This window comes from Temnothorax nylanderi, unplaced genomic scaffold (genome assembly GCF_030848795.1).
Source record: "Temnothorax nylanderi isolate EJ_2023f unplaced genomic scaffold, tnyl_v1.0 TNYL_tig0104_pilon, whole genome shotgun sequence".
NCBI classification, from domain to species: domain Eukaryota; kingdom Metazoa; phylum Arthropoda; class Insecta; order Hymenoptera; family Formicidae; genus Temnothorax; species Temnothorax nylanderi.
In genome coordinates, this window is record NW_027249166.1 from 24,638 (window position 1) to 41,995 (window position 17,358).

General features: G+C 45.8%; 1 protein-coding gene across 3 annotated transcripts in view; it reads right to left on the reverse strand.

Annotated features, from left to right (window-relative positions):
- Window positions 1-16,402, reverse strand: part of LOC139775732 (neural cell adhesion molecule 2) — a 32,170-nt gene extending 15,768 nt beyond the window's left edge. The window contains exons 1-2 of one of the 3 annotated variants that reach the window (XM_071711975.1): window positions 15,950-16,402; window positions 14,791-15,808 (exon numbers count right to left, since the gene is read on the reverse strand). In XM_071711975.1, coding sequence (XP_071568076.1) covers window positions 14,791-14,872 — 82 coding nt within the window. In that variant the 5' untranslated portion in view covers window positions 14,873-15,808; window positions 15,950-16,402. Of the gene's footprint in view, window positions 1-14,790 lie in introns of all 3 variants that reach the window. The other 2 variants (XM_071711976.1, XM_071711974.1) reach the window with 2 other exon arrangements.
- Window positions 16,403-17,358: the final 956 nt, after the last annotated feature.

Below are 17,358 nucleotides of genomic sequence, written 5' to 3' on the forward strand. Positions count from 1 at the left end.
CGCGGCGAACGCAAAATCCGAACGTAGGCAGCTCCGGAATGCTGTACTTTGATTATACTCCTTTTCGTATACATTCCACGAATACGGCGTCTCTAAAATTAAAAGGGAAATTGGAGATTCGTATCTTTTGCATTTTTATCGAAGCAGACTCTTTGCGAGTCGAACACAATGAGAGTTCTTATTGCTTGTTTGTACTAGGATTGCGGAATTATCAATGTCGGATGCTAGTCAGAAGGCCGTTGATAAGAAACGAGGAAACGGTTTTAGAAAAAAAAAATACGACGTTATGATGTAACGTATTCCATTCTTCTTACCTACGGCCTCGGCCTCGGTGTTTGAAGCATTAAACACGTCCCGCTGTGACACAATATTGAATTTTATGGCGAATCAAGTGCGCAAGTTTTTTTTTCCCGCTCGCTCTATCCGGCCATATACGCGCACTGCAACAGCGCGCATCACGTCTCCAACTTTAGTTCGAAGGACATATATGTCGTTTTACACTCTAATATACGACTAGCGATGCTTCGCATTGTGAGCACCGCGATTCTTTCGCTGAAGCAACCGGAAACATCGCGTTATAGAGATTCATGCTACTTTCTTAGCAAGAATACGGCGCGTTTTATGACTCTCTGAAGGATACGTTCATCTAAGGAAAAATAAGGAAGAGTTCCTAATCTCGTCGTAACGTCGCACGTTAATGTTTTGCTTGCTCGCATGATCCTACCACGCACATTTGTTTGTTAGATGCTCGTCGTATTGGAATCCCTTCATTGCTTATAAATCATGTCGATAAATTTGAACGAAACTTTGTGATGCAAGTCGGCAAATTCTGTCGAGATGATTTGCTTTAAGCAACTTTTACTTTTAACTCCCTTCGTTGAAAGATATCGCAAAGTATCTTGCCAAATTTCCATCATGGAAATAGAAAATTAATTCCGCGATCTTTTCTGAATCTTTTCGGCTTTCCAAACTCAAAGTTTGAAATAGCGAAGTGCCTCTTTCCACGTTCCTGCAACGGCACTAAAAGGAAAACGTTGTAAGGACGTACGCACGTCGGCCTAACGTGACAGCTGAACGACACGCGGTATCCTGAGGCTTTCTTGTAGAATGGTGTCCGAATATTATGTTCCCGTGTTCATTTACGATTGAAGTATCAAGCTTTTTTAACGGCATGTAAAACGAAATAAAAATAGACATCAGTAAAATATATCTAACAAGAGGTATTTACCGTATTGACGCGCGTCTTAAGAGAACGGAATGATAATCGTCGAAATACATGAAAGTGAAATATTTAACGAATAAATTGCACACTAAGCTTCTACGCGTGAATTACGTTCGCGCTTCTCGCAAGGACAAGGCGCAGCGGTGCATCACATTTAGGGACGTTTTTACAAATCAAATTACTGCGCAACGCCGTATAGTTCGACACGTGCATATGCATCGTAACGTGACACTTCCACCGCAGAGGCAATTACGTTTTGCTCGCTCCCGAGTCCCGAAAATTCGGCACGCCGGCGTAATCCCTGAAATTACGTGCCGCGAAATAGTAGCGACGTCGCCTTCGTTAGAAATAATCCGCCGTGTCGGAGGCAGGAGAGCCTGGTACAATCTAACGGACCCGAATTGTCAATTCCAGCCATACGCTGCCTCTACATTCGACATTATACACGGCATTGTATACACTACGGCTATGTTTGTCCAATGTGATAGCTGCTGGCCGAGAGAATCGTTGGAGCAAGGTAGCGCATGTTTTATACACACTTGATTGGACTTCTATTTGTCTTAACGAAAATTACGTTTTATTCAAGAACGAAAAGCTATTTTTTAATTCTTCATTGATAAACTCGTTGCGTGTACAAGTATAAACGGCAACTTCGGCTATGCTGTACAATGTTAAATGCAACGCAAATATTAAATATATCTGCACTTGCAGAATTAACGTTGTATGTAACTCCGTAATATAATGACAGCCGTCCGTTACAAAATAACCGGTACGCGTCCGCACATACGCGTATCTTCACTCCTAACAATTTGCGCAGCGGTGCACCAGGCCACGTGTATTGCGTATACACGTATAATGGAGAGTTCGAGAAAACGAAGACTGCCGTAGAATGCAGAAGAAACGGCAGCGGGAATAAATTGGAAGGACGGGATACCGCGAGAATGCACGTAGAAATGCAAGGTGCAAAGTGCAGGCGAAGACCGAAGGTGGAGAGAAGGTGGCGCGAGAAAGATAGAGAGAGAGAGAGAGAGAGAGAGAGAGAGAGGAGAGAGAGAGAGAGAGAGAGAGAGAGAGAGAGAGAGAGAGAGAGAGAGAGAGCCACCGAGAGGCGAGGAGAGTGGATTGTTATGCGGGATAGCGAATATATAGGGGCAACGGGGGGAAAGGAGGGCAAAGGAGGATATAACTCCCTGGAGCAGGTGCGACAGAACCGGTCGCCGTCTCTGCGCCGCGCCGCGCCGTATTTACTCGCCATCAGATAGGCAGTAACCTTTCCACCTACCAGGCATTCAGGTTTCATCGAGCCGCATATAGGTATTTCCTCGCGGAGGCAAGGCGGAGCAGAAAAGAAATCCCCGTTGAGCGTCAGGCGTATCGTCAGGCGGATAAAGTATCGCCGGCGAGGGAGTGTCGCTAACCGCTCGGCGTTATAGAGAGATTCGCGGTGCATTATCGCGCGAGGGAGGAAAAACAAATATCTTTATCTCTCGCCCCATTTCGCTCTTGGTAGGATACTAATCACCCGGTTTTGACGACGTCGGTTAATTTTAATCGCAGTTTAACCGTTTCCTCGCAATTAAACGAGGATTAAAGTTAATTGATGCTGATGAAGCCGGCCCACGTAAGGAAATATGTATCTCGCCGGAATGTATTATAATTCCACTCCCGTGATCGTCTTATTTCGAAATTAGTCTATCTCGCGAGAGGATCCTATATATCTTGTACGAATATAAGTCGCGTCTGTCGTCGCCGAGGCTAAAGATAAACCTAGTAAGATCCAGACGTCATTTCGTTGCATAATGAAAAGGGAATCAGATAGAAGTGGCACGAGCTCCTTTTCTTGGCCTTCGTGAACAAAGGAGCCCTGTCGCGAGGAAGCGTAGCCGGGCGTACCTACGATTGTTTCGAGGATCTTTAGCGATTCGGGCCGACCGAAAGGAATCCGCGCTACTTTCCGCGCTGCGATCGATGCCGGGCGACGGTGTTTCTTCCGTCCGGAACCGCGCGCGTTTGGTGGCCAAGAAGCGTATAAAGATCCGGGCATTAGAGAGTGGCCCGACTAGGTTGGCTGGCTGTCCGACCGAATGAATCCAGATCCGCGGGATAAAACGAGAAAAGCGAGGCTCTGCTTTCTCTCCCCTCGCTGCTCCCGATTCCTCGCCATCACCCGCGATGGCGCGTTCGCGAAATCGCGCCATCACTTTCCTTTTTCCTCTTTTCTTCTCTCCCTCTTCTTCCTTCGCTCACTATTTTCCGTGTCTCTCTCCGTATCCTCCCGTATATGCCGCATCCTCCTCTTTTTCCTTCGGGACCTCGACGTTACTCCGGCCGGATTTCTTCCCAGGCAACGTTTCCAAGACAATCGGGGGACCACGGATAATCGCGCGAGCCAATCAGTCCCGCATTGAGTTCCGGAACTTTTCCCTTTGCGCCGTGCTCTCGGGGCGCGGGGGAGCGAGGAACATATGAAAAGGAAAAGCGAGATAGACGGAGGAACAAAGTAAAGAGGCTCCGACGGGATTCTTTCGGCGGCGGACCGAAAGCAGCTTTTCCGAGTCGCTTTTGGCGTTTCACGGAGAAGAGCGGATTACGGGGTGGCGGCGCGGGGCGCGGATAAGGAACGAGATACGAGGATTAATAAGAAGACAATCGAGATCGCGTGGTATATCGTAAATAAAACGCAGGACTATATATATAGAGAGGCACGAGATCACTGATAATTTTTTCGGCCGCAATTTCGCTGGTCGCAACGGCACGGCGAGCAGAAGGAGGTCAGCTGCATTAGCCCCCGATGGAGACTTATCGGGGCCGGCAATTCCAGTCGCAACGCTCCTTCACGGAATATTTTTCACCGCAATCATGCGATCTGCGTGCGATCTACATACGGCGATACCGCGCTCGTGAGAAAGCCATTAGTCGCGGCCGACGACATTCGCCACGGCCAAGAAAACGCGGACGCGATCTGTAATCTATGGATTATATGCGATTCAAATGAAATTACTCTATATCCGCGCGCGCGCGCGGATTGCCGACGTAACGGGGTTTCAGGGATTGCCAAGCGGAGTCGTAGCTCTTCGTGGAGCACTGCCTGATTGCCTATTAGTCTTCGCCGGCGGTTTTATTCAAACACGTGTCTGCCATAGATATGCTGTGTAACTGGATAAGCGTACGTCCGAGGTAATCAACAATTACCTGCCATCGAAACGGCATACGGAGGAGAAGCGTCGATTTGCAAGCCTTAGTTTAGGAAATTCAACCAAACGTTTAGTTGCGCTTCTCCTTTGACGATCGGGAAGAGATAATCCTGTCGGGTAGCGATACCCGTTAGACGTGAATCTATCCCGTCTAATGCCCCCCCCCCTCTTTTTCCTGCTGTCGCTTTTACTCGGGGGAAAAAAAGATTTCTCTTCGGTAAAGTGACTTTATCGCTCGGGCGGCGGCCGCGCGCGTTGAAATTCAGGAGCTCCCAAATAACTCCGGGCGAGAGATTATGATCAAAGAGGTCTCCCTTCCCCCGCGTGAGATCGTTTAAAGAACTTTCGGGCTCGCGAGAGAAAGGTGGAAAGGGGGGGAGGAGTTTTACGGGAATTACGACTTAGCGCGCTTTGTAAGTAAGTAACAGCTCTTCGGTCGGCGAGGGGGTGGAGTCGCGGAAATGTAATTTGCCGCGAAACGTTCGCGTAAGGACGGGCTCCGCGCGCAGCTGCACCCGAACGAATTCGCGTGTACGATATCGCCTTACTTACGCGCGCGCGAGGCGAGGGGTGGCGAGAGGGATAGAGAGGGGCCGGAACGGGGACCAGAGAGCGGCAAATGCAAAGCAATAATGACATCATGTGCACGAGGCAGGTTCATAGGTCGGGCGTTTCTTGCTTTCTGTCTTTCGCCGCTATTGCCTCGCTTTTTGTCGGGGGTGACGCTCACCGGGGGCATGCGCCACGCCCATATTGCATGTATCCATCGTTCCTGTTCTCCGCGAATCTCCGCGCGGTACATATTCTTTTTATTAAAGGATCTCCTTTATTAATTTTCCGCATACGTATTATATATACATATATAAATAACTGCAGCGAAAGAGAGAGAGAGAGAAAAATCGTGCTCGCGTACACAGTGCGATTTAGCCTTTGATAAGCCGGTACCGTAAGCGTAATTTTATTGCGTTGCATGCGTATACCCTATTTATTGTACATTCGTATTCTACGTATACGTCAAGTCAGACCAAAAATTATGATTACAGCGCTAAGGGAAGAACTTGAAGCTTTGTGGTAAGCGTGCCGTGATAAAAGCATAATACGACTAGACATTTACAAGGATCGATTCATTTAATCGAAAAGCCTACCATTTGGCGAACGGCCAAATAGAAAAGCCATGAAATGTACGTAACCCAGACATACTCTCCCCCTCTCCTCCACCCCAGAGAGGAGGGCAGAGCCGAGTCTTTAATAATTCATCAAGATTCCTGTGTAAAATTAGCGCTGTTAGTATTGAATAAATTTTGTCGGTCGTGCTGCGGCATTGTAACGTCGCCGTCGTTCTCCGCATTATTCTAATTAGCTATAGAATGCATACTCGGTACGTGCATAACGTAGCATAAATAATTGAAAACGCGGATGGTCGAGGCGTTTTATGCAGATGCTGCGCGGGGGCGCATCCCACCTTCTCTCTCGGGCGATTATTTTCAACGATTAACGTAGTCGGCGGACGTCGCGTGTAATATTTAATATTAATAATATCAAAAATCGTCGTTTACTTTCGCGAAGAAGGTAGACTCTTGCGCGCGCGAGTAGGTATGTCGGGGAGGGGGGGGGTTGCGCAAATAAATAAAACGATTATATTATTCGGCCGCTCCCTTTGGGACCCTCGCGCTCGCGCTCGTTATCGAACTCCCCCGGAGCAACGAGGGTTGTATTACGCGCGACAGATCGCTTATTGTGCATGCAAATCTCCGGCGTGTTCCGTTCACCGTGAGCATATTATAGACAGGCAAATAAATACGGCGTGTGATCCGCTGGATAATCAATAGTCGAAGCGGAAACATCGCCTGGTGAGAGGAGAGTAGGAGAGTCAACGCGCGCGGCTACGCACGATATCCGTGTCTTTCGCGATTCTCGAAACGCGTGCAACAAAGTGTATCGACTTGGCGAAATTTCCAGAGGGGGCACTGATAAATCGATGCGTTAAAGAATTTGGAAGTCGCATTCGTGATAACATCAAGACATTATCGAATGTTCGTTATTGATTCATTTCTGAGATTAAAAAGGACAATTGATGCAACTTTGTGCATAGAAAGGATATTTTTAAGCATCTAAAGACGAATTCGTCTGCTTGTTATTAAGATATTCTCAAAAAGATATGCTAATTTAACGACAGACAGCTTCTCGATAAATATCGTAAATACTTACTTTAAATAAAATCTCTTAGAATGTATTTTAATCTTTTCATTCCCAAATTATTTTACAGTTTATTTAACGAAAATAAATTGTTTGTGCATGACAAAGTGCGATTTATAAAAACATTTTGATATTTTAAAAACGTATAAGGACTTTTTCACGTGTTATTTTTAATAACTATGTTCCAATTTACAAAGTTATTATACATAATAAAATTTTTTTACCTTTGGTAAATCCACTTAAAATATATTTAAAAAATTTATAATAACCTTTATCATTGAATCGTGACGACATCAAATGAGAGACGATAATACTCTACGTTACCGAAAAGTTTTTAAACGCATATCAAAATTTATGTCAAGAAACACGGTAGTGTCTCGCGCCAAGTACACGCGAAGCGAGACCGCACCGTGACTCTTTTACGCGACGCGACGAGTTGCAAGTACCCGAGATTTTGAGATCTCAATAACGAGTGAACGGATCAAGTTCTAAGTAGGCTTGATAGCTTTGGTTTGAATTATGAAAGTGTTTTTATTTTTCCGCTACGTGTCCTACGAGCGGAGATATCGCGACCCAAAGTATGAAATGTTAAATTTTTAATTTAGCTTATCTATACAAGCGTAAAGACTTTACGCTTTATTTATAGACTATAAGGAATTAAACATATGTATATTCAATATATGGTGTAAAATATAAACCACAGTTAATATTTTATTTTATGATTCGTAATACTAAAATATAACCATGTAGCTATAGTGAAAGAACGAAAGGATTAACTATCATATTAACGCTGTTAATGATGAAAAATATATATTTTGCGTGTAATTAAAAAAAAACGCGTATTACGCTCGAATTAAAAGAGTTCACGGAAAAGAGGCATATCTGTAAAAACGGAACTTCTGGCTTTTTTTTTAATTATAATTTTTTTCACAGAATAGTCCTATCGTCAGAAAAAAACGGAGAAACGCATTAGTCACAGCTCGCTGGAGCCCGCGGAAAATTTTCGCCAGAAGGTTCTCCGTCCGCGTTACTAACAGAAAGTTTGACTGGTCAGTCGGCCAGCTAGCCAAGCTAGCTGGCCAGCCAGCCAGCAAGCCAGGCAGCCAGCCGGCTGGCTACGGGGTCGTTCGTTAGCCAGGACTTTGAAATACCGCGGTTTCCTGTTTTTCTCGTGCTACACATATCGCCTAGCCGCGCCGACTTATTTCGCGCCGGCGTGCCCGACCGAACGTTGTACACCACACCATTGTGGAAATAGTTCCCGCGATGTTTCTCCCGCTCTTCTCGTTTCCCGTTTTTATTCTTCTCTTTCTCTCTCTCTCTCTCTCTCTCTCTCTCTCTCTCTCTCTCTCTCTCTCTCTCTCTCTCTCTCTCTCTCTCTCTCTCTCTCTCTCTCTCTCCTTCCCTCTCCCTCTTCTTTTTTTCCTCTCTTTTTTCCCCTTTTTTTCTATTCATTTTTCCTCCCTCTCGGTTTTTGCCTCTCGCTTTTCAAGGCCGGATATCCTTCTCTTACGACCGAGTCATCCCCCTAGCTCACGGAGCTCTCGCTCTCCCGCTCTCCGCTTTCCATCGTCGCGGCCGCCGCTGGCTTTTCCTTTCTTTTCCGGCGTTGCGGTCGAAGCCGCCACGGCGCGGTGCGGCGCCGCCATTTACGCGAACATCCTCGATAATAAATCCCGTCGAGTGATTTACGAAGTATCCCCCTTCAGCCCCCCCCCCCCCGCGAGCGAGCACCCCGCGGACCGCCTTCCGGGCGTAACCCCCGTGCAGTTTGAAAATTAATAACGCTGACGGCGATAGGCCGCTGTAACGCGGCTTTTATGACTCTGCGATTGCGGAATTAAATATCGCGACAACGACAACGTACCGTCAGCGGCGCATCGGTATAATCATCGATTATTTCTACACATGTTCGCTTAGTAATTGTGCGAAAATTGCATATTTCCAGATCGCTGACATTAACAATTTTCCATGTAAAGTGATATCCATTTCTTCGTGAAAATATATTGTATCGCTACGACGCTTTATAATATTAATAATTGGCTACAGCACATAATATCAATTAATTATCGTTCATGACTTCACAATACGATAAAAAATTGTAATTGTATAATTAGCTGAATACTTTCTGAAAAGGATTGAATATCTAGGAATATATACATACATAGAATATAAAGGAGAGAGAAAAAGAGAGAGATTTTGATAGAGAAAACGTTACTTATCAAATGCGACTAAAATTCAAAAAGCGGAGACATCCTCTGAATGGACGTACGTTATTTATTGGGGACGAAATGCGACTTCATATCAAATCGATGTTGCGCATACGCTGATTACACGTCGTAAAAGATAAAAAGGGACACGATAAAAGGATTAATATTATGCATGCGCCTTTTGTTAAACATCGTTACGAAATGCAAGGAGTAATATGCGAGGCGGAAAATGACATCGTCTGGGCCTTTACGAGCCAGGATGCGAGAGAATCGTGATATCGAGGAGGATGATATGATCCTGCATTACAAATAGAAGCTGTTACGACATTGGTGCGCGCGTGGGGGACATAAGCGCAATGGCACGGAAACGAAAGGCTGCAACGCGGAATTTCGACGCGGCGAAAATTCGTTGAGCGCGAAAGAGCGCTCTGATAGCCCGGAACTTTTATTAAAATCTACCAACGCCTCTCGCGCAACTTCTGCCTAATATCGATATTTCGATAATTTCACGTGTTATTTTCGCGAGTTTAAGCCATTGCATATTTTCACAAACCGTGCTCCAAATTCTAACGTTGGTCGCGGGGTTTTTTTTCCCCCGACTGCGATAAACGTGGCTATCTCGGCGAAAATAATATCGTAATTCTCAATTGGAAAGTTAAAAACTAGTCGTTAAAAACTAAGTTTGAAGTAAAGAATTAATACTGTAGAGATATCAATACTACAAAATTAAGAATTGCAAATCAGCACAGCATTTTAGTTCTAGCTAATAATATTTTAATCTATTTAGAGAGCATGTATATTTTACTATAATTTTCAGCCGATTTCTTGACATTCATTAACTGTTGAATAAGTCTCAGAGAACCATTTTGGTTTGGCAGAATATAGCTCGCTTATAATTCTAATCGTTTATAATTGAGAGACTCAATATATATTTCGTCCTTTTTAAGAGAAAATTGACTCTGACTTGCTCAGAGAATGTGCGAGTGAAGTTTGTTGGGCACGTCATGGAGCGCCTTTTATGCGGATGATGAATGACTCCGTAACGACGCGTCAATATCGAAATAAAACCCGCATCCTTTCCAGCTCGTTCCCTATTACGTATGATCGGGATAAAAAAAACGCACTTCTGTAACGCCGGCTTCCCTATGCGCGGCAAAATTGCACGGTAAAATCGCGGCTCTAAGCGAAAAGAGGAGAAAAGCGTGTAGGGGGTCGAACAATACGTCCCTCCTGTACCAAAAATACGCCTCCCCCGATTCGACGGCGTCACGTATCGACTGCAGTTGCATCGCGACTTCCGAATAATAGGCGACGAACGTGCGCACGGCCCGCGCCGGGGTGTGTGTACCCCGAGATAAACCCGGGTAAGGCGCCGTCGTGCGTCCGGATACATTATCCACGCGGAGCTTCCGGTTATCTCGAGTCACCGATCGTTACCGTGTATTTCGCGGCGGACGTTGAAGCCCATTTTTTTCTCTCTCATTTTTCTGTTATTTTTCCCCCCCGGTCTATCCTTGTCTTTTCCTATTTCTCCCCCGGCGACGTAGACGCGGATGACATCCCGGCGGGGAGGACGACTGTGCGCTTTTTCGATTCCCACGACGCCCTCGTTCTCTTCCGTACCGTCATAGCCGGTTGGCGCCGCCGCCGACGCGACGCCGCGGGCTGTAATTGCAGTTTCCTTTTATTTCGAGTCCGCGCAACGCCCGCGGAATACTACTGGTTTAACCGTGCTTTATAAACTTCACCGCGTCTTCTTACAGCCCCGATATGAAACTCGAGCCCGAGGGGGAGGGTTGTCCGCGACCACGGCCGCGAGCGGCGCGGGCAGCGCGACCGCGCCGGCGAAAGAATTTTAAGTTTCCATCGAACGAAGTTGCACTCCCGCGGAATTTCAATATCTTCGCCCGTAATGGACCGTTACTGTACGCATTACGCTCCATTACGAGCACGCGGTTCACCGCGAGGAGATCTGTAGTCGTTTAAGCGCATTCGACGCGCTGCCTCGAAGTGGTGCAACGTATACACCTTTATGACTCCGAACAAAAAAACAATCTTAAAATACGTAGCGAGTATAAACGCTTGCTTGAAACAATTTAAAAAATAAAAAATTCGTATATTATATATATTTTTTATTTTTTTAAACCAATTTTTCATATTGTTTTTTATTATTTTGATTTTCACGTTATTGTAATCACAAATCCAAACGGATCTAAAAAATAAACGAAATGAAAAGAGAATAACGAGTCATCGTGTCTTTTAATTGTCACGTACGCAATCAAAGTTTGTTAAGTCAATTAAGTCATTGCGCGGTTATCCGTGATTTATGGAAAAGCTTCCGTAAAACGATGTGTCTCAATGTGCAATGTGCTTATACATAGAAATGAATGCTCTCGCGGGTCGCCGCGATGCTTCTATGGTTTTTACATATTTCAGATAAATGGTACTATTTCTCGTTTGTAATTGCAATATACAAAATCTAGCAGTAACTCGCATTTACGAACTATTGCCTCTCAAGTAACTTTTGTAGAGATCGTTAAAGGTAATAATAATGACAATAACTTTATTGATTGTGATGTATAACACAATAGAAAACAATAGTGAACAGATAACGCAAGTTGCAGAGAAAAAGCGAGGCTATAAATAATATGCTTAATTGTGAATCGTATATCGCCGGGATTCTTTCCGATGGGAAATTCTAAATATTTTCTCGGTAATCGCGTACTCTTTAAACACCCACCTTTTAATCTCCATTATTGAAACAAGCGAAGATTAGAACTATACCAACTTTAGAACTTAAACTTTTGCCACTACTTTTGCTACAACGCTATACGCGCATACATGTATAATATGCACGTGGCGTAATGTGTACAACTGGGAGTCCGCGCACTTTCATAATTTGCTTTACTGTCAGCAATACAATGTGTAAAGTCGCCGGCTATGATACGGCAAACGACGGGCACGATATGTACGGATAGCGTTTGATGCCGCTGATCGTAATCTATCCAGTTTAACGATCGAGTAAAAATTTTATGTTCTACGTACCGCGGCAATTGAAGTAGATAATGTAACGCTACTGCAAAGCGTTCCACATACCTATTAACTTTACAATCGTTCTACTTTGGTGTAATCGGCGTTTAAACCATGACAAGGACGTTGCGTCGATGGATGCTGCTAAACCCTTCATTAAAATCTCATGCGCAGTCTTCGACTATATCGTCGTTTTTGCTTTATTTCCCTATAATGAACAACTTGGAAACCCTTGACCAGTTTAAGTAGCAAGTGGTACAAAACTTTAACGTGACTTAGAAGTTTAGCCGCGCGATTAAATCTGATTCGTCATAAAAGCGAAACAGATATTTTCAAGAGTATAAATGAGTGAGGATAAAAATCTATCTCAGGGTAAGACGGATTTAAGAGAAGTTTGAAATATAAATTATAAACCAAAAGCTAACAGAACGCGGTAGAATAACGGTGACTTTCATATATCTCTATAACTGACAAGAATTGTGTAAAACAATCGAAGCCGTAAATTTGTGCGAATCCACGCATCGACGCTACATGAATTGTGGGGTACATTCTTTATTATAGAATTCTCTCTTTCTTTGACAACGCGTTTCGCTCGCAACCGTTTTGTTTACAAAAAAAAAAAAATCCCAACGAAATAATTTTATTATACTCGCATGCTGTGTTTTTCCCCAAACTCGTGTGTTCCCCGACCTACGGTCCCCTTCCAACGACATTCAATTCCGAACAGAACAGCCGTATGTACGGCGTACAAACCATTATGCATTTGTGTGCGCGCGTTCGCGTTACACGCCGGGGGTCCATCGTTGGTTCCTGATATACACGAGAGTTCGCGGGGTATGGGGTGAGAGGGCAATGGGGGACAGGGGGGAGGGAAGGGTGCACATACAGCGGCTTTGATTTTCAGCCCACGATACGCTACTGCCAATTATTCAGCGTACATGTTGGCCCATTGTGAATCTGTCGAGAGATGGCGGTCGATTACTGCATCCGAAGTGGAGCCGTTATGTCAATTTGCATAATGCATCGATTAAATAAACGGGTTGCGGTCCTGTCCGATGTCGTGGAGCACGACGGTGGCGAAGGGCGCGTCTCCCCCCCCCCCCCTCCCGCCGCCGCCGTCGTCCGCAAAACAACTATTGACAGGCGGCGAATTCTCGACGCCGTTCACGTCCTGTGCGTACGTCAAAATTAATGTACGTTCCGCCCCCTTGCCCCCCCCCCTCCCTCCCTCCCTCCCCCTCATCTTTTTCCGGCGCTCGCGCGCACGCGACACGTCACATCACGCACGATAACGATTATGAGGTTGTCGCCGATGTCGCTACGATGACGGTCGCGCTAAAACTTGTCCTTCGCCATTAATTAGCGGCGTAAATCGCGGCCTGAAATTCCATCGTGTCCTTTTACCCCGTGCCCGTGTCGTAAATCAGAACGCGTCATTTGTCACTTGCGCGCATCGGCCTGTCCCCCCGGTACGTAAATGCCGAAATATATGTATATATATATATATATATATTGGATCACCGAATAAATTGTCGTCTTGCTCGATTTAGTTTCGCGTTTAATGCCGCTATTTGCCCAAGCCGTTGTTGCATGATAATTGCGGCACGATCCGACGACGTGTTCCGCCGACGCCAATAATTCCAGACATTGGCGAAACGATCGCTAATCGTACAATTATTGTCCGCTCGTTTTATTGGCACATACGATAAATATGCGCAGCGTCCCGAAAAACCAATACCATAATAATAAAATGATATTTTCTGTCGGATACGCAGATAATTTTTCTTTAGCGGAATTTTTGGAACGTTCAATAATTGAACTTTACCTCGATTAAATATTGAATCCAAAAGTGTGAATAAAATAAAAATGGTAGATTTTCTCTTTCTCTCTGTCTCTTCTTTTTTTATCTATAGTTAACTGGTTAGATGACCGTATTCCTCGCTAGTATATTTTTTATCTGATACGGAAAATATTCATTGTAATTTCCTTTTAGAGACACAGTCAGTGTCGTTGCAACCAACCGTGTTAATTAATTCAATTATTATCATTTGATTAAGTTTTTATGGTATTATACTTATCAAAGTTCTCTATGCGCGACTACTATAGACATTCGCGATAGGAATGAAGAGAAAGTTTCATCAGCTGCATAATTGTGCACGTTTGATATTTTCGTACTTACTGTCTAGCGTCACGTGAAATATATAAACAATAACTGTCTGATATTATTACAATCTCAATCTGTTTTGGCGCACTAATAATGCATTAATATTTTCAGATACCTGCGATACAGATCTTTCAAACTTCTTTAATGAGAATTAAATTGATCATATATCTTTTTCGATAAAATGGATCACAATTTTTTCCGGTTTTAATTCTCTGCATCAAATATTTTATTCACTTACTGCTGGCACTAGTCAACATAAAAATTTTACTAAGAGAAAAAACCAGCTGTCCATCATTTGTGTCCCTGCTACGTATTCCTTGACATTTGCTAGTTCATTATCCTGACGTTGTGATATGGAAAATCGATACTTATACGAGCATCGATATGAGCGATCCTAATGCAGGCGCGTAAATATTTTCACTATGTTGAAAGCAGGCGAATATTGCAAGCGTAAACATTTTCCCGGTTACCTGCGAAAGCGACGTACGATATTTAGCCTTAAACGTGTCGGCGTACATAAGCGATGACGGAAGTTTCGTATAAACTGAAGACTGAAAGGAAGAAACCTTACATAACAAGAATAGAAAAGTACCGATCGATCCGAACCAATTATTTGTTTTCCCCAATCTTATTAGCGAACGCAAACGAACGAAGAGAGAGAGAGAGAGAGATAGCGAAACTCCCCCTCTTTCGCAATTATACATTATATTTTACTCCTCTTTCCGCGTCCCATATCCCTCTGCCAGGAAACCCCCAAGTTTTTCATTCACTTACGTGGCTCGTCGACGTCGCCGAGCAGAACTTCCGCTACGACGAACCGGGCCAGCAAGCTCATCAGCAAAAGCATCCTCTCCATTGTAAGCGGAATGAATCCTTGCCTCCACCCCCTCGTGCAGGTACACCGTTCTCCTTCTTAAATCCCGTGCTTAAGTGGGAGCCGACGCGGCTGATAACTTTCAATGAAGACGAGAGCGATCCCCCGGTGATCCGTCAGGTCATCCGGAATCTCGGTTCTAACGGGCGCATCTCGTCATAAGACGCGGCAGACGACGGAGGAGATCCGTCGCATCGATCCTGACCCTCTGGTCGGCGAAAGAGAGAGAGAGAGAGAGAGCCGGTCTTCCGGCGTCCGATTTTCACCGGCGACGACCCCCGATAAAACGTCCGATGTATACTTTTAACGGTAACGAGCGGGGGCGACGGCGGGGGGGTCGCGACCTGCGCTTTGAGAGGAGGCTTAAGTGCAGTTGACGGAGCACGCGAGGCACTTCGCCGGCAGATTCCCGACATAAAACTGCGGGATTATAAGTAAGTCGCCGTAACTCCTTAAGGGCTTCGCGCGCGATTACGCGCGTTATTTATGTACGCAAACTCTCTCTCTCTCTCTCTCTCTCTCTCTCTCGAACGTCGTCTAACGGGGTTACTCGATCGGGTAATAGTACATCCTTGCACAGTCTATTGGCGTTCATTTCATACACCACTAAGTCTCACACGCGCGCACGCGAAACCACCCATCCCACGTCTCTTCTCCGTCATCGCTCGGCGGATAATGACGTAATGATGTTTTCGAGAAACGTGGGACGGAAAAATCGATATCCAAGCTAGATGACTCCCGCGGTTCGTCGTGGTCGCGCGATCACGGGTCGAGCGTTAACGAGCGTTAGTTAACACGCCGCCGTACGCCGCGCACGAAAAACATTTTCACGTTGTTTGCACCTTGGTATATCGGGATTACCGCCCACCCTCGTCCTCGTGCATCCTTCGTCCTCCGCAGAATTCACGCCACGCCGCTCTTAATAATTATAGCGCGAAGGTATGGGCGATTAGGCGGCGAACGCCGAAGCGTTGGCATCTCCCATTACGTCGGATCGATCGGCAGACTTCAATCGATCCGACGTGATTTCAGGTACAAGTGCGGAAATTTATCGATCACCTGGGGAGAGTCGTCTGTGGGGCTCACATATGTATTATCTATTCTGTCGCGAAAATATTCTCTCATTCTCTTCTCGAGGGAGAAGGAATTCCTGCCCCCGGCCGCGTACTTCCGCTGATACCAGATCGCGATACTTAGGGTCAGCGGCCGACGACGGTGGCGAGAACTCGTGCCGAGTTTCCTCTGGGACACGTCTGTAGAGCCACCGCGTGAGGGTGGTCCCGTCTCTCACCCGCTGTCGTGGGAAGCCACTTTCACCTGTCGCGCATGGATCCCGCTTCCGGTCCCGACGATCGACATCCGGATCACGCGCGGGGGGTGATCAGCGATCCCGGAGATAATACAATCGGCGAGGTTCCCCAAACCGATCGAGGTGGTCCTCGGGGGAAACGCGGAACCCCCTGCTCAAGGTGGAAGGCGCGCTCACTGCTGCGTTGCGGCAGGCCTACTGACGGTGCCGTCGTAGCTTTCGGCTCGGCTCGGCGCGACTCGTGCGGCTCCGTCACCCTCCGGTGCGGCGGCGGCCGCTTAAAGCGCCCGCCGATCACTTTTCATCCCCTTTCGCGCCCGCGCCCGCGCCCGCGCCCGCGCCCGGCATCGTCCTACTCCACTGCGCCGCATCCCTCCTTTCGGACTGCCCGGTGCACTTCGCGAATCGGGGGTGAACGTTAGAAAACGACTGCTGTCTCGCGAAAAAACGCTGAGACCGCGGGAACGATACGGAACAAAGGGGAACGCGGGTCGTTTGTGTTTAGCTTGTAGCTCGGAACGTGAGAAATAAAGGTTAATGACTCGGGGAAGTAATCCGCGCCGGCCAACGACGAGCGAAGAAAGTCTTGGAGTGCTACAGATAGAATTAAGAAAGTATATAGAAATTTAGAAGGATTTTACACCCGTAGACTCAAGTCCCGGCCTAATGTCACGAATAAATTAAAGAATTATTATTACTCCCCCATTTCGAGTTTAATAATCTTTGTTTTTAAAGGGATACATGCATGTAACTTTAACTTTCCTTCTTTAATATCCAAGACTCGATATCGCCTTTCGAAGCGTTGCATAATTATTTCCTGAATGCGAGAACGAGCAATTCTTTGCCATGTGGTGTTAAAAGGGGGATTATGTCAAATACACGTGGGCACAGATGGATATTACGTGCAATACAAAGCATTTTGTAACTCTCTGCGTTTCACGCAAAATGACAACTGCTGCGCGACCTAGGGCCGTCAAAATGCCGCGGTTTGCTGCGTCCTGTGCGTCTGACCAACCACGTCCACGACTACTTCGCGCCTCTCTCTTTCTCTCTCGATCGACTAAAACTACTTGCGTGCTATGCGAATTTCAGAGAGAAAATATTGGAAGAAAGTATTATTTAAACAGAGGAACAAATTGTTTTAGAAATAAGAAGGCCA